General features: G+C 42.4%; 1 protein-coding gene across 2 annotated transcripts; it reads left to right on the top strand.

Annotated features, from left to right (window-relative positions):
• The first annotated feature begins 1,273 nt into the window (after positions 1–1,273).
• On the top strand, positions 1,274–24,136 carry tsc1a (TSC complex subunit 1a). Of its 2 annotated transcripts, none has more exons than XM_028578722.1 (22): positions 1,274–1,341; positions 3,008–3,125; positions 4,196–4,299; positions 4,398–4,550; positions 6,916–7,060; positions 7,207–7,361; positions 10,857–10,930; positions 11,103–11,278; positions 11,430–11,506; positions 11,598–11,709; positions 11,988–12,073; positions 12,583–12,679; positions 13,316–13,611; positions 15,763–15,929; positions 17,227–17,270; positions 18,205–18,371; positions 18,634–18,816; positions 20,313–20,423; positions 20,634–20,756; positions 21,055–21,242; positions 22,164–22,310; positions 22,981–24,136. In XM_028578722.1, the coding sequence occupies exons 2-22, from the start codon at positions 3,014–3,016 to the stop codon at positions 23,501–23,503; spliced, it is 3,240 nt and encodes a 1,079-aa protein (XP_028434523.1). In that variant the 5' UTR covers positions 1,274–1,341; positions 3,008–3,013; the 3' UTR covers positions 23,504–24,136. The 2 variants fall into 2 exon arrangements, with proteins under 2 accessions (XP_028434523.1, XP_028434521.1); XM_028578720.1 differs by having other exon boundaries at positions 17,227–17,297.
• The last annotated feature ends 310 nt before the right edge of the window (positions 24,137–24,446 follow it).

Here is a 24,446-nt window from a genome sequence, read left to right as displayed (position 1 = left end):
TTAGATTAACAGATGCTGACACAGTTTTCCTTTATAAAAATATTAATCAAAGTAGTACATTAGGGTTCGACATGTTATTAATCTCCTTATAGTAATACTAATATAGCTATATAGTCAAGGTGCAGGTGTGCTGTATGCTTGTGTGTGTGACTGTAAAAATATTCATATTGAACATAAGTGCAAAATATTCAATGCTTTTGTTGATATAAGTCTCAATATAATTATAATAATGTGAATATACTGTAAACGCCGTTTTCAAGAATGAGACAACACACACAAACACATGGATCTGTCAGTTTAGGGGAGACACTACAAGTCATTAGGGTAAAAAATGTAACTAATACCCCAGTTGATTACCTTACATTATTGCAAATGAGGCATTAAAGTACTAACTTTTGGTGAATTTAGGAGAAGTCTACGGACAAAAATAGACAAAGTGTATAGTAAAATAATTATTTTCTTTCCACTAGGCAGAAGGTACATGGAAACAAAATAGCCCAAAACCTCAAAATTAAAAATATTATGTTTTTTCCTGTAGTATCTGTTGTTGTTGTTGTTTTGTTTCTGTGTTGTGAACATCGTAAACCGTGGTGAACTGTAGATAACTCCAACTTTACAGTAAAAGTTACTCACCAAGCAACAAGTCATCGGACTGAGAACACACACAGCTGCTGGTAACACACACACACACACACACACACAAATACATAACTATGCTGGCTTGTATTGTAAAGCGCTTTGAGTGCTGGCTAAGACAAAGGGGATTCACCCTTTAAAAAATAAATATCTTAAAAAGGACAAACATGTAGGCCTACACACTACTGTAGCCCTATTATTAAAATATAACTCAAGTACTGTGCACAAGTTAACCATTCCTGATACTCAAGGTCACTTTGATCAGTGTACATGATTTATCAGAAGCTGCTTCAGATCCATAAAACTGTTATTATTGCATTTTATTTTGGCATAAAGACTTTCCACTGGAGAACTGTAAAATGTATCTCTGTTACAGTAACAGTGAATGTTACTATATAGGCTAGCCTACTACATAGGCTACAGTAGGCCTAGAAACTGTGGTATGTATAGAAACTGTATACGTATTTACCACGGCAAATTCTGCTTAGACCCAGTCCCATGAACGCCTTTCTTGTCATTTTATTTCATCTGAAAAATTCTTCTCTGTTAGCGGTTTAGATCAAACACGTTCTCGGATGAAGCTCGTTTTTCACATATTCTGCTCCCGCCCTGAACGCCTCCTGACGTTGATTGACAGGCAAAGGGTGGGAGGGTTTTCGTGTTGCTCAACATGGCTGCGCCCTGCTCGGATCAACAGGTCTAAAGGTAACCGAGTTTAACTTTATTTCTAACGTTTGTTTTTTACTTTTACAATCTGACTCTGTTTGTCTCTGGGCACCGGAAGTTACCGAACAGCTGCATGCGGGAAAATAACGCCGTCAGCTCCATTAGCTAATATGCTAAACTCCCAAACGCACAGCAGACTGACAGCTCAGCTGTTTGCATGTTAGCTTAGCATCCTGCTGTTAACTGTGAGCTAATATAAAGTCTGTATCACGACAGGAAGCGGTGATAATGTCAACTAAACTTCAGTTTGAACCACAGATGTCTGCAGGTGTGACGTCACATTACTTATTAGATAACAGCAGCGACGTCACACAGCGAGAGAGATATTACATAACACTCCAAACACACTAGACAGTACTGCAACCATATATGACTGCAACTGTCTGCAGAGTACACTTACAGAGTTACTACTGAAGTACATGTAGTTATACCGGGTGGAAGAAGTACTAAGATATTTTACTGCAGTAAACAAGTAAACGTCCTGCGTTCAACATTTTACTGAAGCATCAAATTATACATGAAGTACCAAAGGTAAAAGTGCTCATTATGCAGAATATTATGTTATTGTATTATAATTATTGATGCTTTAATGTGTTCATAACTTTAATGTTGCAGCTGATGAATGTAGAGCTCAATAATTACTTTATATACTGCTGGGTAGTTTAATCTATTCTTACTCCACAGTGCTGTAGAGAGAGGTCTGGCAATGCCAGACTATTTATCCTATACTAATAATATAATATTTTGTTTTGATAATCAAAATCTGTAAATGTAACCAAAGTTATCATCTCATCTACTCCCTGTAGTGGAGTAGAAGTATAAAATAGAAAATGGGAACACTCAGGTAAAATAAAAATACAGCACTTGGGTAAATGTACTCCGATAATAAGATTCATCCAAACGAGATTCAAATAGAAATGAAGACCCCAGGAACTGAAAGCCAGGTGATCAACACCCGGGCCAGGAAATGAAAGGTTATACTCGGCCCTCTAATGCCTAGGCTACGTAGATAAAGAAACCTCTGCATTTCTATTTTCAATTCTGAGCTTATTCTTTCATTCACTAAGTGTTATACAGCATATGATTCAGGCAGTGGTGTATTGAATTGAATTGATCAGCTGTGGTTTTCTTCTTCGCAATGGCTAAATAAAGGTATATCCACTGTAAATTGGTGCATAGAAGTGTATCTGAATACAGGAAATGAAGTTGTTGATGCTCAAAACTTCCATGGGGGAGGACATCCCCCCCCTCCCACCAAAAGGCAGATTGTGGTCAATATATATACATATAAAATGCAGTATACCCACTACAATACATTAGACTGCACTACTGGATTTAGGGGAACATACCATTTTTTTCTGGTGCAGTGTCAAGTCACCATCAAGTATTACCATATATTTTGATCAAAATATCCTCTGAGAGTAAATATCAGTTATAAACAGTTATATATCATTGGAAAATAGACAAAACAATCTATAATATCTATAATCTATAATATATAGAAGACTGCAGTTTATTTTTCTCTGTTTAAGGTACACAGACGTGTGTTGTTGGAGAAATATAAATCTTCTCTCTCTCTCTCTCTCTCTCTCTCTCTCTCTCTGTCTCTCTCTCTCTCTGTCTCTCTCTTTCTCTCCTTGTCCAGGTGTTCATGATGTCCAGTCAGCAGGTAAGTATCAGTGAGCTCCTGCTCTCATTGGACAGTTCAGAGCTGCAGGAGGTGGAGCAAGTCAGAGCAACAGTCAATCAGCAGCTGAGTACCGGTAAGTCTCCGCCTGTTTCTTTTAGACTGTTACATTTTACATAAACTGTATATTCATTAATAGTTTAATCATTTTCTTGTACACCTTTTTTCAGTATTATTTGTTGTCTATACATGACACCAATATTTATTATACATTTACTGTATATGTTTTATGTTCTTCTTGTGTCAGTGATTAAAACAATTAAAGCGTTACATCTACTTTGCAATGAATTGTTGGTAATTGAATTGGTGAAGTGTCTTTCCCAAGAGGACCCTCTTAAGGCCAAATCATACTTTTTGCATCCGTGAGGATCCATTTTGATGGCGTGGCGTTGGGCCGATGTCTGCCAGTGTCCATGTGGCCCCCTATTTGGACCTCTGGGTGCAGCCCTAAAATGTGTGACCGAGCGGAGTGTACGCATAGCAAGTGCGCTGACTTTGATGCTTCTCCTTGTCAATGCCTCTTATCTCGTCCCAGTCTCTGGTCCTATTCTTGTTACATATACTGTAATATATTTTATTGTTTTGCTTTTTTCTTGTTGTTCAGCCAAAAACAACAAACAAAAGAGCTCTACGCCATTTCTTTCTTAATGCACATGCTTCTTCTAATCTTTTTCTTGATTTATTATGGTGGTTGGCAAACAACATTATCGTGCATTACCGCTACCAACTGTAATGGAGCGTGTATTGGGAAACGCAAGACTGCCGCGGACCCCTTAATTGTAGTATAAATGGAACTGCATGCACTTCCGGATACCAGTACAACTCTGCAGCTGTCTGCGAATGCCAAAAGTATGTCCGAGCCTTAACAGTCTGCTGACAGACCACAAGCCACCTTAGGGGTATCGTTCAAAAATGGTCAATAGCATACTGTGTGCTTATTGGCTCACTGATCTGATAAGATTTACTCCCTAGGTATTGAAATTGGGTATTGAATGACGAGGCATTTTATGATACTTAACACTTTAGAGGCAATTCGGTCGGTGCCTAAAAAGGATTGAATTCGTTACCCAGCCCTATAGGGCCCTTTGTACTTGGACGGACCTCGGTCCTGCTCCTGTCAGTCTGATGTGTAGTTTCCCCTCTCAGACAGAGGAGGTGCTGTTCTCTCCTCTCTGGTGGAGCATTACCTGGACTCATCCTCCTCTCAGGTGGTGCTCCTGCTCTCCTCCATCAGAGAGCCTCATCACAAGGTGAACGGACTCTCATTACCTTTTATATTTCTGGTAGTTATCAGTGTTACTGATGATTACATGTAACTGATACAACATATGTTGTAATGTCTGTGCAGCCCCTGCTGGAGAAGCTGAATGAGTCTCTGAACAGACCTGGATCCAGATTGGCTGGTTTGACCCTGCTGGGGGACCTGATCAGGAAACAGCCTCCCTGGGTTCATCACATCAGCCGCTCGGCTCTGCTGCTCTCCCTGCTGCGCTGCCTCAAGGTACTAATACTCATACATATACTAGATGCTGTAATACTGATACTAATACAAGGCCGCAAGCAGGATAACAACCTTTTTATTCCATTTCTTACTTTGGTGGTTCTGTCCATTGTCTTAGTGGACATTTCTATACTTTTAATACTTTAACCACATTTTCATAATTATACTTACATACTTAGGGGTGTGACTCTTCACTGGTCTTAGGATTCGATTACTATTCTCCTAACGATTCGATTCAATATCACTATGCATCTCCTCCTCAATTTTATTATTTATTGCTACATATGGTTTTCATCAACACATTTAAGCAGTCATAGAGATCTATCTATCTATCTATCTATCTATCTAGATAGATAGTGAGGAAAATAAGTATTTGAACACCCTGCTATTTTGCAAGTTCTCCCACTTAGAAATCATGGAGGGGTCTGAAATTGTCAACGTAGGTGCATGTCCACTGTGAGAGACATAATCTAAAAAAAAGAAAATCCAGAAATCACAATGTATGATTTTTTGTATGATACAGCTGCAAATAAGTATTTGAACACCTGAGAAAATCAATGTTAATATTTGGTACAGTAGCCTTTGTTTGCAAGTAAAGAGGTAAAATGTTTCCTGTAGTTTTTCACCAGGTTTGCACACACTGCAGGAGGGATTTTGGCTCACTCCTCCACACAGATCTTCTCTAGATCAGTCAGGTTTCTGGGCTGTGGCTGAGAAACACGGAGTTTGAGCTCCCTCCAAAGATTCTCTATTGGGTTTAGGTCTGGAGACTGGCTAGGCCACGCCAGAACCTTGATATGCTTCTTACAGAGCCACTCCTTGGTTATCCTGGCTGTGTGCTTCGGGTCATTGTCATGTTGGAAGACCCAGCCTCGACCCATCTTCAATGCTCTAACTGAGGGAAGGAGGTTGTTCCCCAAAATCTCACAATACATGGCCCCGGTCATCCTCTCCTTAATACAGTGCAGTCGCCCTGTCCCATGTGCAGAAAAACACCCCCAAAGCATGATGCTACCACCCCCATGCTTCACAGTAGGGATGGTGTTCTTGGGATGGTACTCATCATTCTTCTTCCTCCAAACACTGTTAGTGGAATTATGACTAAAAAGTTCTATTTTGGTCTCATCTGAACACATGACTCGTCTGGATCATCCAAATGGTCATTGGCAAACTTAAGATGGGCCTTGACATGTGCTGGTTTAAGCAGGGGAACCTTCCGCGCCATGCATGATTTCAAACCATGACGTCTTAGTGTATTACCAACAGTAACCTTGGAAACGGTGGTCCCAGCTCTTTTCAGGTCATTGACCAGATCCTCCCGTGTAGTTCTGGGCTGATTTCTCACCTTCCTTAGGATCATTGAGACCCCACGAGGTGAAATCTTGCATGGAGCCCCAGACCGAGGGAGATTGACAGTCATGTTTAGCTTCTTCTAATGATTGCTCCAACAGTGGACCTTTTTTCACCAAGCTGCTTGGCAATTTCCCTGTAGCCCTTTCCAGCCTTGTGGAGGTGTACAATTTTGTCTCTAGTGTCTTTGGACAGCTCTTTGGTCTTGACCATGTTAGTAGTTGGATTCTTACTGATTGTATGGGGTGGACAGGTGTCTTTATGCAGCTAACGACCTCAAACAGGTGCATCTAATTTAGGAGGTGGACATTTTAAAGGCAGACTAACAGGTCTTTGAGGGTCAGAATTCTAGCTGATAGACAGGTGTTCAAATACTTATTTGCAGCTGTATCATACAAATAAATAGTTAAAAAATCATATATTGTGATTTCTGGATTTTTTCTTTTAGATTATGTCTCTCACAGTGGACATGCACCTACGATGACAATTTCAGACCCCTCCATGATTTCCAAGTAGGAGAACTTGCAAAATATTAGGGTGTTCAAATACTTATTTATATTTATATATATATAACTCTCCTTTTTTATTGTATCTGCTCCTAAAAATGACACTTTCTGAATATAGCGGAGTTGGAACACATCAGACAACAGACAAAAGGCAATAACAAAAAAGAAGCGACCAGAAAATCAACAAGTGATATCAGTAGGCAATAATCGATTATGGTCTGTCACTGAATCGATCGTCTAGGTCCGCATCGCGATGTATCGATGCAATGATTCATTTCAACACCCCTAGTGTGTACTGTGCACTGAGTACTTTTACTGCAGTAATAGTAGAGGATTTTTCATGTTGTGTATGAGGTTATGATGTCTCAGTATTGTTCTATTGCATGGTGTGTTATGTTACATTCCTTCAGACACACAGAGAAGTTTTCATTTTATGAACCTACGTATATCAAACCTGTGTTCAGCTCTGCCTTTGAGCAAGGCATTAAACAGCCTGCTGGTGTCCTCAGACAGAGACCGATGTGGTGGTCCTGATCACCGGAGTCCTGGTCCTCATCACCCTATTACCCATGATCCCTCAGGCCGGGAAACAACACATCTACGACTTCTTCGACGTGTTCGGACGCCTCGCCTCCTGGAGCTACAAGAACCCTGGTATGAAACACACACACACGCACGCACACGTACGCGCATACACTAATTGTGTATTTATTTGCAGCTCTGAGGTGATGTGAATCCAGGTTCTGTGCTCTGATTGGTCATTGGGGCGTTTCTAATTGGCTGGTTGTTGTCCCCTGCAGGTCATGTACCTGTGGTCCACCTGGTCCACCTCCATGCGGGTGTGTACTCTCTGTTCCACCGTCTGTATGGGATGTTCCCCTGTAACTTCATCTCCTACCTGAGGCTGCACTACAGCATGAAGGAGAACCTGGACACCTTCCAGGAAGTCGTCAAGGTCAGTACAGACCACCAGAGAACAATAAAGGCAAAAAAAACCTAGTAACATAATACTTCCTGTTTACATCCTCCATATTATCAGAACTGTAGTTGGAAAACTTAAATCAAAGGAAGACCAGGAAATAAATATAATCAGAGAAACAAACCCTAATATCAACTTAACATGGACATTGTTTTTTTTTTTTTTTTATATATATTTTTAATGTAAATAATGACTTATTAATCAGCAACACACTGATTAGCAGCATCACTGTTGACAGAAAAGTCTGCAGCATTAGACCGGTTCACAGCTGCTGTAGTGCTGCTGCCACACAGACACACAACAACAGCTGCAGTAAACAGCAGCTGCTCCGTTTCTCAGAGAAACCTAAACCAGAGACACTCAGGACACACACAAACTCTCCTGGATCATTTCACCATCGTACAGGTTTATGTTCTGTCCAAGAGTTATTTTTTTACACTTCGTTTTTTCTGTCTCTAAATACTACAGTACCCTCGAGCCACGGCTGCTGCTGTTATGGAATTGAAGCCAAAATGTGACATGAAAACAAATTTAAACTGCTGACTGTTTTTTTTTCCGGTTTTATCAGCAGTGTAATCTATGATGTAAAACTCTGTGGTTGGCTGTTTGTCAGTGAAATGCACCCTGGCAGTCGTAGTTGACTTCAAGAGTCTTCCTTCCAGGTCTTTAGCTTTTTGTTAAACAAAAGAATTTAAAGCGTAACTCTCGCCAAAATGCAACGTAGGGTCTTTTTGTGAATGTACCTGAGTCAAACCTTCATTTAAAAGCATAATTAGGACAGAAGCACCACTTTTAAGATTGACCGTATTTTCGTTTTCAATCAATTGGCCTTTGGAATGGGAGTGCTAGGGGCACTACTACGATAGCATCAAAATCACTATTTTTAAAACACTAAGAAGGCTCGACACAACATGAGACTTTGCTCAAAGTATCACCAGGGGCTCTACACATGAACTCCAGCATTGAGAACACTGTTTGTGTCCACAGTTTACTAAAAAGAAAGGCTTTGAACAACTCACTTAAGTAGTTGGTTTTTCCGCTCGCCGCCATCTTGCCAGTCAAAAAGTGTCGATCTCCGAATGCGAATGAACGCATTTATTGATTTTAGTATTGTTTCTTATGTGAGACTCCTTTTTCAACTACAAGGTCAATATTGTTTTTCACTTACGACAACACAACGAATTATCCGTGCATTTATATTGAACTAAGCTTTAGGAGCTTTCCATCTTTACTCTCCTTCTTGTTACGTTGCACTCGGAGATTGACACTTTTTGACTAGCAAGGATGAGGCGAGCGGAAAAAACAACTTTCTTTTTAATAAACTCTGTGTACACAAACAGTGTTCTCAATGCTGGAGTTCATGTGTAAAGCCCCTGGTGATACTTCGAGCAAAGTTTCATGTTGTATCGAGCCTTCTTAGTGTTTGAAAAATAGTGATTGTGATGCTATCGTAGTCATCTTAAAAGTGGCGCTTCCGTCCTAATTATGCTTTTAAAGTAAAGTTTGACTCGGGTACATTCACAAAAAGACCCTAGGTTGAGTTTTGGCGAGAGTTGCGCTTTAAGAGGACCTTGAACTGACCCCTCAGGCCAAAATATCAAACCAAACAAGCTGTTTGTTTGCTCGCTGCTGAAAATATGCAGAAGCTTTTGAAACAATCTAAATATTGCCATAAATTGAAGTCAAAATAAAGGCAAGTGTCGCTTTTAGAGAAACTGTTGAAAGTAGTTGAAGCTCAAGTCACTGACTATGTTTACATTCACAAAGTACTACAGGTTTTTGCCCTTATCCCATACAAAGACAATATTCCTACTCAGCTGTTTGCTTGGCTCATAAAAATTAATATTCTACTTAAGACCGAGAGCTATTTGCTTTTAACTACCCATGACTGCTGCCTCGCGTATCCTACGTCGTTTGGAGCGTTGGTTGTGCGCGTCCTCCGAAATTATTGCTACGTGTCCGCAAGATCCATTACGCTCGTGAACGGAAGTGTCGACACTGAACCCCGAGTTGCCCCCGATGCTGTGCATCGGAGTGTAAATCTGTGTGAATGTTTATCTGATGAGCAGGTAGAGCCTTGTACGGCAGCCTCAGCCACAGTGTATGAATGTGTGTGAATGGTGAATGGTTCCTGTACTATGTTAAAGCGCTTTGAGTAGTCGTTGAGACTAGAAAAGCGCTGTATAAGAACAGTCCATTTAGGGGCAGTGCAGAGAAAAAAATAATCATTAGCATTGTCACAAGCTGAAGCTTGGTTTAGGGGCTCGATTGTCGCTATGTTTATTGCTTACATCGTGCAAAACTGGTCTAACGTCAGAGTTCTCTCATCTACCCTTTAGTGGAATCCTCCAATAACCTGTAGTAATAGGCAAGTTCAACACGTAGCCGGTTGTCTACCTGAGTGCATGGTTAAAAAGCAAGTATATCTCTGCCCTAATATTCCTTTTTACATGCAGTTAACAAAATAGGAAGATGGGATCAGTGTTGTGCCTGAACGCGTTCATTGAACGATAGTTCATGAATTCGTTCATATTTTGGGCGAACGTGAACTGAACGTACTGTATTACTGCCTAATGAACGTTACTGTGAACTCGTTCATTCTGGTGTCTGAATGAACGGCACGCTCTGTTTTACTTCGTTCAATAGGGTGCCAGATCTCTATAGAGCCTTCCAGGCGATACCCCAGCTAAAACACACTGTAAACAGGCCTTAATATGTAGCGGAAAAAACGCCCAATCTGGCAACACCAGTCACCAGTGTCGCACCGCCGCATGTGTCATCCAAACAAAAAGCAGCATGGACGCAATGTACATAGACATTATATAAACTAGCAACCATAGCAACTAGCAAGCAGCAAGGAGGCTTCGTATGATCATTTAAACAAGTTTTATGACAAGGTCGGTGAGGATGCAAAAATCATACATTTTGCCCGCCGGCTTTCAAAAAGAAAATCCGCACTTCAGTAACATCCACAGCAAACCTGAAACGGCACGTTGAAAAATAATAGCTCGCAGCAACATATGGAAAAAATGACTATGAACTAGTTCATTTTTGAAACTGTGAACTTATTATTAATTATTATTATAATTTTGAAGTATAAACTGAACTAGCTAGTTCATTTTAAAATGTGTGAACTGAACTTTGAACTAGTTAATGTAGAAAGTGAACTTTCCCAACACTGGATGGGATGGCAACCAACAGCTGTTGGCTAGCACAAGAGCTGACCGTAAACAGGCAAGATGCCAAGTGCGCTAAAACAATGTCCAGTGAATGTTCCTAAACATGTCTTAATCGGTAAATGCTAACATTCGGAATAACATGTACATAACCCGTATCAAATTCAGAATATTGTCATATTCGGAATAATAGTGCAATATTAGTGTGCATGTAAACATAGTCACTGAAAGGAGAGGAAGTGTCAGTCAAAGTAAAGGAGATTAATGTCTGTCTGTCTGTCTGTCTGTCTGTCAGCCGATGTTGGAACATGTCAGGGTTCACCCAGAGCTGGTCACAGGGACCCAGGACTATGAACTGGACCCGTCCAGGTGAGTACTGGTAACACACACACAAACCAAACCTGAACCTGCTGCTGGGTTTACTGAAGTTTAGTTCAAAACAAATAACAAAAGTGACAGCAGGACATTTTCAAAATAAAATACATATACACACACAAAATAGCTGACATCACCTTTTCAGCTGACTTCCTGTGTGTCTCAGGTGGAGGTGTTATGAAGTCCATGACATTGTGATCGAGTGCTCCAGGATGTCTCTGGATCCTCTGGAGTCTTCCTGTGAGGAGGACATTTACTCCTCCCTCAGAGACCCTCCTCCCTCCCCCTCCCCCCTGAACCTCACCTCCAGTCCTTACAACACAGAGACTGTCAGCAGCTCAGGTAACACACACACACACACACACACACACACACACACACACACACACACACACACACACACACACACACACACACACACACACACACCTTACATCCTCATGATGCACTTATAAATTTAAAGGTATACACTAATGGATGTGCTAATTGACAGGAAGTACAGTTTGTCCTCTACTGCTGTCTGGACCTCCCACTCTTCCTCAGCTGACACTCAACAACTCCTACATACAGGTATTGTAATACTCTCCTTCCTTCCTTCCTTCCCCTTCCCTCCCTCCCTCCCTCCCTCCCTCCCTCTGCTCACCATATACTTTGTGTTCAGGCTGATGATGTCACATGGAGTCCCTCCTTACAGTGTGGTTTGTCGACACCCCCTGCTGAAACTGCTGCTACAGGCTCCGCCCACCCACTGAGCAGGACCGCCTCCATCTCAGGTGAGACACTGTGAGACAGAGGAGACAGGTGAGACACTTAGACACTGTAAAGGTGAGGCGCTGTGAGACACTGTGGGACAGGTGAGGCAGGTGGGACACTGTGAGACAGAGGAGACAGGTGGGACACTGTAAAACACTTGAGGCAGGTAGAAACTGTGAGAAAGAGGAGACAGGTGAGACACTGTGAGATACGTGAGACACTGTGAGACAGAGGAGACAGGTGATGGTGTGTAAAAATAACTCTAAAGCCCGTCTGTCTGTCTGTTGGTAAACTCCAGGTGTAAAATGTCCCTCATCAGTCATCGTCCCAGTGACACCACTGACTAAAGAGAACCAAAATGGTGTGATTCCTGAGAAAAACCAGGTGAGATCTGAGACCTGTACTACGAAGCAGAATTTGGGATTAACGAGGTAACTTCAGGGTTAACCGTGGGTTTTTCCGTCTTACGACGGTGGTTCACATTTTACCGGGATAAATCACCATTCATACTTGACAAAAAAAAATCATATTGCGATCATTTGTGTATAATTGCATTACTCGCGTTAGCAGCATTACCCGCCAGTGTAGAGCTGTAGGCACCACAATGTTTCTTTCTGTCATCAATTAGGCTGAAATAACCACTATTGGAAGCCGTAGATACATAAAAAAAAAAAAAAAAAAAAATCAAAGTTCAAGTATTTCAGCTCATGCGAATTTCGCGTCATTTGCACTGCCGACTCACATTGACTTTGCATTGACTTTTTATGTATCTCGTCACCGAATTCGGGAACAACGCCTGGTGTGAAGGCACCATTAGGACTGTAGACGTGAAGCTCTTTTCTTTTTTGCTGAAAGGCTTTTATTGTGAAGGAGTCTCTCTCGCTTCCTCACAGGTGAAGCTGGTCACAGAGCTACAGGGGTCATCCGTTCAGCCAATCACAGAGAAGGAGGGAAGAGGCCAGAGCGATGTCATCAATAACATCTGTGAAGGTGAGTTCATCAGCGGACTTATCAACTATGCAGAGGGCTATTTCACAATATTTTCCAGCTATCCTGGCTGAATTTACTCGGTTTCATGAAGGCAGTGGCACATAAGTTACCACACACACACACACACACACACACACACACACACACACACACACACACACTCTGATCAGAGTTTTAAGGTTGTACGGCTGGTCCTAAGGTTCAAACAAAAAATAAACATTTACTTATATGTCTATACACTTGGCCTTAAAAGTGGGCAAAGGAAGTGAACATGTTATATTATAGCCCATATGAGAGAGATGTTTCTGAATAATGCTTTTGTGAAATAGCCCTTTATGTGTTAATCCACACTGAGCCACCACTGACTGTGTCCCATAAAGACAACAACAACATTAACAACAAAAAACTTTATTCATACATTGCTAAAGTTACAAAGTGTTTTACATGGTTGAACCATGATTAAACCATTTCACTGAAATGAGGCAAATCAAATAATACAAAAGGTAATATTAAAGGTCCACCTCATCTCATGGTTCTCCTCAGCAGCTGGACAATAGTTAAGCCTATTTCTGTCAAACTACAATTTAAGACTGAAGCAAACATATTATGTTTATGTTCCTCTCTGTTTCTCTGCAGACACCAGATCCCAGCAGCCTTCCTCCTCCTCCTCCTCCTCCTCTTCTCAGCCCGTCCTCCTCACCTCTACCCCCAGCCGTGATGAACCGTCGTCGGGTTCAGCCCTCTCCTCTTCTCCGTGCTCCATCTCACTCTGCTTCACCCCCCCTCACCCTTCCACCACCACACACAGATCAGAGGAGGGAGGCTCCTCCCTGTTTGGCTTCTTGGGTCAGAGCCCCGCCCTTTCGTATGAACCCCTGTTTGAGCTCGCTCTTCCCCGAGCCGCCACGCTGTTCATCGGGAGGATGACACAGGTAAAGTGAACCAGACCAGGGGAAACCGAGACACTATGAGCTAAAAGGGACAGGTACGGTGGCCCTGAGATACTGCAAACGCACAAGAAACACAAAGGAAACTAAAAAGTGATGCACACATCTGAAATTATCAAGGCTGCATCTCATGCCACTTATTTGATCTCCTCGAGTCCTCGGTCCTCGGCTGAACCGGAAGTTGTTCTGTCCCTCCTCGGTGAAGGCCGTCTCAAAGCTCTTATTTCTGCCCCGAGGAGCGAGCATCGAGGAGGGATCAGAGAGGAGCTATAGAGGAGGATAAATGAGAGCAGCCTTCCCGGAAGCTGTGCGGCTAAAGGAGTTGCTAACTCCGCCCAAACAGCTGACGTATTCATGTGATGCTTCTGAGTAAAGGACGTCTCATACCTCTAAATCACATTTGCTCGTTGCCTCTCTCCTCCCATGATTTCCTTAAGTCTCTCCCGTGCCTCCTCGGTGGGAGGGACTAAGACGCGAGGAAGGGAGGCAAGTGGAGGACTCGAGGAGGCAATTTAAGCAACGTGAGATGCAGCGCTATTCACATAATCTGACGACATACACCAGGCAGGAAGTGCGCCGGGTTTTGAATGAAATTAAACATAGTGGCCAAACCGAGGAATTACAACGTCCGTGTCCGTCACGTGATGCCCTCTGGCCCAAAAATACTTTTCCCCATAGACTTACATGGGTAAAGAGACGTCTGTAAATTAATGGATACATTTTTATGAGCATCACAAACCCCTGTGAAATGACTCGTTTCACTATAAAACTTCGATCCGTAAGGCCCGATGACGTTTGGAAAGTCTAGAAGAGCCGCGTGATTAAATCATTTAATCCCCATTCAAGTTAACACAGCGCGGAAGCAGAAGCAGCTGGCTCGGCCAGCAGAAGTGTCTTTGTGCGCCTGCTCAATGGGCCGTACAGTGAGGAAGCAGCACCCAGGGACGCACCATATTTTCCCCCCTGATAGTGCTACATTGTGAACATCAGTCGTGTTAAAGTCATAGAAATTAACAAAAGAAACCTCACATATTTTCGATGGGCAGATGATATCCCGTGTTCATTGTCTCATTCACTCAGGAGCAACTAAATGCCCTCGCTGCAACAGATTTCATTTATACAATCTAGACTTATTAGTATTGGTAAATAACCTCACATGGCCACTGATTGATGCTGTACATGGTGGCCATATAACATCAAACATGAGGTTAAAGGTGCACTATGACTTCCTACATGGTTTCAGCGCAATTTCATTTTTGTCTCAAATTGTAGGCATCTCTCCTTGATCCGCTAGCTGCCTGCCCCCTGAATACACTGTGAAAAAGCCCGGTCTAGGGAGACAACACTGGGGTCGTAAACGTCAAACAAACACTAGGGGCACAGGCTGTGCACCAAAATACAACAAACCACGTTCCAGCCAATCACCGACAACCATGCAGGAACTCATAGTGCACCTTTAACAACACAATTTATAAAAACAACTTTTTATTGGGGACAAACTCAATTGACCATCCCTGGGACTCACTACATTGAAAACCTGTCAACATCACTGTTATTTGAATAGTGATGCTAATAATAAGCTAATGGCTAACGCTAGGTTAACAGCAGATACCTGCACTAATATCCGATCATCACAATGTTAAAATAAACCATAAAAGCAAAACTACATTTTAAAACCATTTTCCAGACTTCATAACTTCAAAGGTCAAATGCCATGACAACAACAAATGTGTCCAGCCGAGTGCATCACTTCTTAGTGTTCCTTAGAAACAGTCTCTGTTGTTGTGTGGTGTTACTTGCAGTGTCATCTGTATTTAGTTGTGTTTTCTGTACTTATAACGCGTTGAGCTCTGTGGTCCACCATAGACGCAACAACAGGAAAACAACAGGAAGTTAGTTATTGTAGTTTGTCAGCAGAGTGATTATGGAGATTAAGATTCTTCTTCTTCTCTTTTTCATAACTCAGTGAAAATGTGAGCACACAGACATTAAACACATACTGATCTCATTCAATGCGACTTCCCAAGGATCTCATTATCTCTAAAAAAAGAGAAATGAGTCACAGTAGATTAAAGAGAATTCAGGTGATCAATCTTTTCTTTTTATTGATGAATCTGTCTTGGTGCTGTTGTGTAGGAGGCGCTGGAGAGAGCAGCGGGGGGGCAGGAGGGGAAGGGAGGAGGAGGAGGAGGACGAGGACAGGGGGAGGACAGAGAGGAGGAGCAGACCTCCGTCTCTCCTCTAAAGGTTTTGGATCAGCTGATCGTCCACGGACACGATGCCCATGAACACCTCAGCAGGAGGTGAGACAGTTACCATAGAGGTCATTAACAAAGACACTAATGGAGCCCTGTGGTGCTAACTACAGATACTTGAGTCCAAGTCCACCTGAGTCCAAATGACCACCATAAACCCTTTTTTAGGATGTAGGTAACAACATGACACAAGGACTTTTCTGCCCCACTAGTAGGGTTGGGCATTTAGATTTTAGATTTTAACGATTCTGATTCCGATTCTTCTTTTCGATTCCGGATCTTATCGATTTCTCGATTCTGATTCTTTGAGGGGTGGAGTTGAAACGGGTCACGTGCTTATTTCACCAATAAGCGGAAAGTTTTTTATTTTGATTCAAAGGTGGGTTGCAGTTTGACGGGGCTTTTTCAATGTAAAATAAAGCCACACTAGATCACTGCTTACTGTGCTCCAAGGCTGCAACACAACAAGCGCCTGGCCGCTACGGAAAAATTGTACATACTTGCGCATGTTAAATTTTGGATCCCGTGATCAGATTTGAAACCAAATCCTCCAAATGATTCCAATATAGAAACGATTCCGATGGAATCGTAATTTTTGAAATGATTCCAAGTAGGAATCGGTTTCTCGATGCCCAACCCTACCCACTAGTGGTAAAACTCATTTTGGTACCTGGATGAAGTCAACATTTTGTTCCCTATACAGTCCTCCCAGAAAAATGCGTTTTTTTTCTAATTGTTGCGTGCAAAAATCCTTGATTATGCGGGATACTTATGCAATTTTATGCGATGAAATTGCGGGGACTTGCAAAAACTGGGTAAAAAAAAAAACACCCTGCTTTTCGATGATGTTCATGTCGTGTAATTCCGTCACTTCATAATGTTCCCATGGCAACAGGAGAAAATGGCTGCTCTTGTGGGAAGTAAACACAACATTTTTCAACTTTCTGCTAAGATATATGTGAGTTTTTTGCAACGAAAATGCGGGGATTATGAAATCATGCAAGCCCCGCAAAATTTGCCCGGAAATCGGCAATTTATGTGACGAAAGTGCGCCGTATTTGAAAAAATACGGCCCCCGCTTAAATATGCAGACTTTGGCTGATTATGCATTGCATTATGCCATTGTATAATTGCGTTTTTCTGGAGGGACTGCCTATCACCCGACCAAATCCACTTCTGTACAAACTTCCTTAAATAATCATAAAGTTGGAATGTTTTCTATGACAGAGTTAATGGCAGTTCAGTCATCTGGCCTCAAGAGGGCGTACGTGTCAATGTAGACCAAACATGTCGTGTGTGTGTGTGTGTGTGTGTGTGTGTGTGTGTGTGTGTGTGTGTGTGTCAGGTTGTCAGCAGCGAATAACTCGGTGGATCGGAGTCATTTTGGAGGTAAACAGCAGAGCATGAAAACCAAAGGTACCACAAACTAACAGTGATGACACTTAGACTCATTAACATGATTCACTGATAATGATTGATTGATTGTTTATTGATGAAAATGATTTTGGAGGCTTTGAATCATTTATTTATCAGTGATTGAAACTAGCTTCTGTTTGTTTGTTTTTACAAAGAAATCTGTGTAAAATCATTATTTGTAACCTGATTGTTAGAAATCAGTTTGTTCTCACCACATTTGTTGTCTCTCTGCAGCTACATGACCTTTGATCGTCGACTGAATTATCTCACTCTTAACTCTTTAAATTACACCCAGTTTGTGTTTATCTACCTGACAGGTCCAGATCCAACATGCTTCCTGTTATCTGAGGATTACGTTGTTTAAATATCACCATATTTAATAAACATATCTGGTTTTGTTGTACACAATGTGGTGTAAATTTGACAATAGACTAGGCTGACACACATTTTTGAATAATTAATGGTAATATTTTAGTTCCAAGTAACTAATACAGTCTCCATCAGATCTGCCATTATAACACATTTAGCCCTGAAGTCACCTGTTGGTTGTTAGAGTTGACACATTTACTGTGTACATGCTGTGTGTTCTACGGTGTTCTCCACATTTATATCTGCATGTAGAGTTTTTTTAATTAGATGTTCAGACCATGTCATGATCTGATTGAACTGTTTAATCAGCATGTAAATGGAAGTGAGCGCCTCCTAACTGGTAAACCAGCACTAACCAGTTTAACCAGACTAATGTGACCTGCTCGTTTATCATCATGTTTTGTTTTTTGTTAGTTATGACTGTCGGTTCAGACTGAAATATACGTAATAGAAACAACTTTTGGATAGATTGTGATGAAATGGGGTTTAGAGCTAGCATAGTTATGTGTGTGTGTGTGTGTGTGTGTGTGGTTGACAGGCCCCGCCCAGGGGGAGGAGCTTCAGTCTCTGAGAAGTCAGCTGTTATTGGTCCACAGTCAGCTGCAGTATGAACGATTCAAACGACAGCAGCACGCCATCAGAAACCGCCGTCTGCTGCGAAGAGTTATTAACGCCACCTCACTGGAGGAGCAAAGCGTTGCCATGGTAACGCACACATGTATACACACATGTAAACACACAATCTCCTCCCTTTTTTATTTCTTCTCTTTCATTTATTTCTTTTCTTCTCTCCTTCCTTGTTTTTGTTTGTTTGCTTTTCTCGTGTGTGTGTGTGTGTGTGTGTGTGTGTGTGTGTGTGTGTGTGTGTGTGTGTGTGTGTGTGTGTGTGTGTGTGTGTGTGTGTGTGTGTGTGTGTGTGTGTGTGTGTGTGTGTGTGTGTGTGTGTGTGTGTGTGTGTGTGATGCAGAAGGGTCAACTGAGCGTTCAGGATGAAGAGATTCGCTCGCTGAAGTCTAGTCTGCAGGAAGAACAGAAGCGATACACACAACTGCAGCACGACACCCACACACACACCGCCCAGCTGCACACACACATCCAACAGCTGCTGCTGCAACAACAAGACGAGCAGAGAGACAAGCAGAGGTTGAAGGTACAAGTACACACCAACATTGTATACACATACACATGGGCTGAGGGTAGAAGTTCCTACTGAGCCTCTCCGTGCTGGTCTGGTGTATCCGGTACCTACTACCAACCTCAACAGGGAGAAAAGGTTGTTACCCAAGTGGTTTGGATCTTTAATAATTCTCTTTTCTTGCAGTGCCTGGTGTAAATATCCTTTAGGCCGAGTAGGGCACCGCCTATTGTATGTTCAACCGAACGAACCACTCTCTGCAGGAACTTGCGGTCTGTTCAGTGCTGTTTCCATACCCTGCAGTAATGTTCCCCATCAGGACGCTCTCAATGATGCAGGAGTAGAAATTTTAGTATTTGAGGGGAGACCCAGAATATCCTCAGGCGTCTGAGCTGAAACGGTCTCTGCCTTGCCTTACTCACCCCTGAGTCAGTATGCAGCGCCCAGGTCAAACCCTCAGTGATGTGGACACCAGGGTACTTGAAGCTGTCCACCATCTCCACTGAGGACCCGTTGAAATTAAGGGGGGGTGTAGTTCCTTCCCTGCTTTCTCCCAAAGTCCACTAGTAGGCTGTTGTCCTGACGCCAGCAGGTAAGGCCTTCTACTTCTTTCAGGTCAGCCTTTTCATTGTTGTCTGTGATCAGGCCCACCACAGCTGTGTTGTCAGCAAATGTGATGATGGTGTTGGGGTCAAAAGTGGCTACACAGTTGAGTATGCACAGGGAGTTCAGCAGGGGACTCAATACACAACCCTGGGGGGCTCCGTTATAAGGGTGGGTGGAAGAGGTGTGGTTGCCCACCCTCACCACCTGGGGTCTGCCTGTCAGGAAGTCCACATGCACAGTGAGACGTTTAAACCCAGGTCCTTGAGCTTTGTGACGAGCCTGGAGGGAACTATGGTGTTAAATGCTGAACTGTAGTCAATGAACAGCAGTCTCACACAGCTTCCTTTCTTTTCTAGGTGAGATAGTGTGGTGAACAGGATGTGTACTATAGTGTCTTCCATTGATCGGTTGGGACGGTAGGCAAACTGTAATGGGTCCACTGTGCTGGGTAGTAGGCAGCAGATGTAATCCTTGACCAGTCGTAATATATTATATAATATATAGTATTTTATCACTACAGAGGTGAGCGCCACTGGGCGGTAGTCATGTTTCCAGACTGCTGTCCTAAATTGTAGGCTGCAGTGCGTGTGTTTATGGCATCCTGGATTGTTATGGTAATCCTTTGTTTATGGTTGTGGAATGATTTTAACTGTAGTTTTGGGTAGATGCTTCTGTTGTATTATAAATCAAATCTACCACGGACTCAGTGAATCCATTCATGTCATCAGTGATGAGTACGATGACTACACACATTATAATAATGTAATTGAGTAGAAAAATAAACCAGATGAAATTACAGTATAGTTAAAAGCATCAATTAAAACAAGGTCTGAAATAGGGCCTTTGAGGCCTTGTGTTGTGATTGGCTGTTTTACAACCCCCTGTGCTGTGATTGGCTGTTGCAGAGCGAACTTCAGGAGTGCCAGAGCAGGTTGAGGGATCTGGAGGTGGAGCTTCAAAAAGCCAATAACAAGGCTTACAATGCAGAACACCAGCTGACTGAGCTGTCACTCAAGGTGAGAAGAGCTTCTGTTGGTTGATTGATTATTAATGTTCTTTGTTGACACAATATATTAATACATGGGTTTCTAAATCATATGAATGAAAAACGTAGATAAAAATAAGGAAGCAGATGTGATTATAATAAACCACAATAACTACAGAAACGTCTGTCAACAGCTGCACTGTATTAGTATACCTATTTCTGGATTTGTGGGTGTGTGTAGTTGTGCAGCAGTGAGCAGCTGCAGCAGCAGATCTTCCTGTTGAACCAGCAGCTCATCCTGCTGAGAGAAACTAACAGAGCTCTGAGTCACCAGCTGGATGGAGGAGAGACACACCACCGCACTGTGAGGACACACATACACACATACACACACACATACATACATAAATTGTTCTCAACAAAGTAGAGCTGCTTTTCCTTCTTTAAAATCAGCGTTGGGCGTTCAGGGAATAAAATGAGCTGAATTCAAGTGTGTGTGTGTGTGTGTGTGTGTGTGTGTGTGTGTGTGTGTGTGTGTGTGTGTGTGTGTGTGTGTGTGTGTGTGTGTGTGTGTGTGTGTGTGTGTGTGTGTGTGTGTGCGCGCGCGCACGTGTGTGTGTGCACGTGTGTGCGCACGTGTGTGTGCGCATGTGTCGGTTTAGGAGGCGTTCATGCTGCAGTGCAGTGTGGGTAAAGAGCACCAGTGGCTAAAGGACAGCGATGTCCAGCAGAGACAGAAGCTGGAAGCAGCCAATTACAGGATAGCAGAGCTGGAGAACCAGCTGGCCAAGAAAGAGCAGCTGATTCTGGATCAGAAGAAACTTCTGGACGACACAAAGGCCCAGAGCAGGTCAGTCCTGGAGAGAAATGTATATCATCTACAGACAGTCTTTGTGCTTTCTGGTTATACATGGAGACAAGATGGTGTCACAGAATAACCAAACCTAAACTGAGCCTTATTTGAGCACTGGATTTAAAGAGTTTCAGACGTCACTAACTGACTGTTTTACTTAGAAAGCTTCAGATAAGGACTTAGAATAAAAGAGTCTGTTTGTGTTTTACTGAGTGTGTTTGAATAATTCCTGGTTATGAGAGCATTAGGGGTGGGAATCACCAGAGGCCTCACGATACGATATCATCACGATACTTATGACACAATACAATATTATTGCGATTTTAAAGATATTGCAATATTCTGCGATATATTGCAATTTATTACCTTTTTTCTTCAAACTTCCAATTTTTCCCAATTTCAAATTATGTCCCCAAAAGAAAACTTTGTCAACATCTGTTTTGTCTAAAAAGGTACATTTCTCTGTTTGTTCATCTCACTTCAATTTTATTGCTGCAAAATGGGATTGTCACGCAGACAAACACATATATATAATAAAAGATCGATACTTGCCGTCTGTGTATCGATACAGTATTGCCACGGAAAATATTGCGATATATGCTGTATCGATTTTTTTCCCCCAACCCTAGTAAACATCATATCCGGGTTTTGAGAAACCTGAATAAGCTACCTTTGATAAATCCAGGACACTGTGGCCTGTAAACATCTGATCAGGTTTCAGTTCATATAGAAATGAGTGTCTGAGGTGTTCAGGGATAAAGGCACACAACCTGACACCTGAGGACTGTTATGATCCTACACTGGGAGATAAATCGCCAGGTTTTTTTATGCTCCACGTAGACGTTATAAGACTCAAAACCAGAATACTAGTGTGCAAGTAAACACACTCACTGACCTGCTATTGTGTTTGTGTGCCAGAGCCGAGCTGTCGGCCTGTGAGAATCGCTGTGTCGCCCTGAGGAGAGTCACCCAGACACTTCAGACGGAGACTCTTCACCTGTACAGCCAGATCCACCTGGACACACACAACGACACGCACACACACAGCTGGCCTCAGGACATCAGGTACACCAGTCTGATCCCTATATTCCACCAGGCGCATCTGCGCTTTGTTTCGGCGGTGCGGTAACAGACCTTAGAATGCTGTGATTGACCAATCAAAATCGAGTATTCAACAAAGCCGTGTAATAAAAAGAAATAGTGCAGAAAGTGTAAGTGCAAGTTGTACTTACAGTAAATATTATATACAGTGACAGCTGGAGGTATGATATGAATACGGTGTATACACTATAGACCCGGTATTTGATAATAATTTGTAATGTAGACAGTGGTATAAATATAAATACTTTATATATAAATAGGTTGGAAGAACTGTAGTATAAATATATGGGTATGTGAGTGTGTATAGTGTAGTAAGTGAGTGAATGTGTAGTTGGCAGTGCCACTGATGCCCACCCATGTTTCAAGACGGTCCAGGAGGACATCATGGTCAATGGTATTGAATGCTGCACGTAGATCCAGAAGAACAAGAATCGATTTATGGCTGACAGCAATAAGAAAAAGACCAGTTACAGTACTCTGTTTTATTCTTAAACCAGAATGAATAAAAGCTAGCAGTTGATCTGCTACAACCTTTTCTAAAACCTTAGCTACAAAAGAAAGCTTAGAAAGGTCTGCAATTGTAAAGAAACAGGCTTTTTAAAAGTTCACGTGATGTCATCTTTCTCGCCCTCAGGCCAAACGGCAGCAGCGTCGCCATACCAGCTCCTCAGGGCGGCCACAAGACCCACCCCTCCACTTCTTCTACTTGTGTTAGTATAATAAACGGAGGTGTGGAGACCCTCTCCACCTCCCCATTGCACCTCCCCTCTTGCTCCTCCTCCCCCCTTTCCCACTCCCCTATCGAATCTCCTCTGGCCGTTGGCTCCTTCCTGGAGCAGCATTCACGGCAGCTGTTCAGACCGGCCAATCACAGCCAGGAGGAGGATGAGCAACAGGAGGGGGAGGAAGAGGAGAAGGAGGAGGAAGAGGAGGATGAGGAGGCCCAGCCAGAGAGCCCTCCTCTGAGTCAGGAGGCAGAGGAGGCCGCTGTCCTCGCAGGGAGACATCAGACAGAGCCCCCCCCCAGCAGGGCTTCAGCTCACAGCCTGCCTTCCCCTGGACCTCCAGCACCCCCTGCAGACCTGACGCCCGCTGTGCGACAGAGAATTCACGAACTGAGCATCATGGACTACGATGAGACACTGCCAGAGGACTGACAGAGGGCTGGAGAGATGGATGGAAGGAGGGAGGTTGAGTCAGATGGAGGTGGAGATTAGATCAGCTGCTCCAGGTGTTAGCAGTCCACAATCACTATCTGATCTTTCCCACATCAGGACCTTTCAGTCAATATGAAAAATAATAAACTACACTAATATACAGCAGCACTTATCTAAAAAACAGTGGACAGAATATGTTTGACAAAATTAATAAAAGACAAAAAAGGCAGAAAAAGTTTAGCTCTATTATACTTGCTATTAAGCTTGAGCTAACTGCTAACATAAACACAACAAGCTTTCAAGAGTGATAATCAACAACTGTGGCAAGTGTTGCTCAAGGTAGCTTATAAGCTAGCTAAACGTTTCTTAAACTGTTTTAGTTCATTCCTATTGCTAGTGCCAAAAAAGAAACAAAGTGGACTTGTTAATGATATGTTTGCTGTTTCAACGCTTAATAATGAACTTTATTTGCTAACATTTGATTTATGGATCTACAGAACGCATTAAATTCAACAGATAACGTGAAGGTGAAAACTCTTCCTTCTACAAAAAAAAGCTAAAGCTAAATACGACAAAACTAATTGATAGTTCATTGATACATTACATGAATAAACCTGGAGTTTTCACACTGAATGTGTTGTTTGCAACGTGATCTTTAACGACACAAGATATTAGCTACATTACAGCTTTAACATTAACAAAGCTAACATTAGCTTGTTAGCTAACAAACAAGAAGCATTAGGGATGATAGGAATAATATTTTACCACCGAAAATACACTTCACATATAAATAAATTAAGAATTAACATTTTGTCATGATCTATTTGCTCTGCTGTGCTGCGAGTGAAGGTCCTGAGTCTCCACAATGAGTTCGATAGTTGGGTTTATGTCTCAAGGGACTTGTAGTCGCCAATAGGAAACAACTTATTAAAGCAAAAATAAG

The sequence above is a fragment of the Perca flavescens genome, chromosome 5 (genome assembly GCF_004354835.1).
Source record: "Perca flavescens isolate YP-PL-M2 chromosome 5, PFLA_1.0, whole genome shotgun sequence".
NCBI classification, from domain to species: Eukaryota; Metazoa; Chordata; class Actinopteri; order Perciformes; family Percidae; genus Perca; species Perca flavescens.
This window is presented reverse-complemented; position numbering and strand designations above follow the sequence as displayed.

What these genes read in the sequence shown, in the direction of transcription:
- tsc1a (XM_028578720.1), top strand. Translation starts at nt 3,014, where the DNA reads ATGATGTCCAGTCAGCAGGTAAGTATCAGTGAGCTCCTGCTCTCATTG. An exon ending in CCTTCCAGGAAGTCGTCAAG is followed by an intron (nt 7,362 to 10,856) that starts GTCAGTACAGAC and finishes TCTGTCTGTCAG; the next exon opens with CCGATGTTGGAACATGTCAG. An exon ending in GAGAGACACACCACCGCACT is followed by an intron (nt 20,757 to 21,054) that starts GTGAGGACACAC and finishes GTGTCGGTTTAG; the next exon opens with GAGGCGTTCATGCTGCAGTG.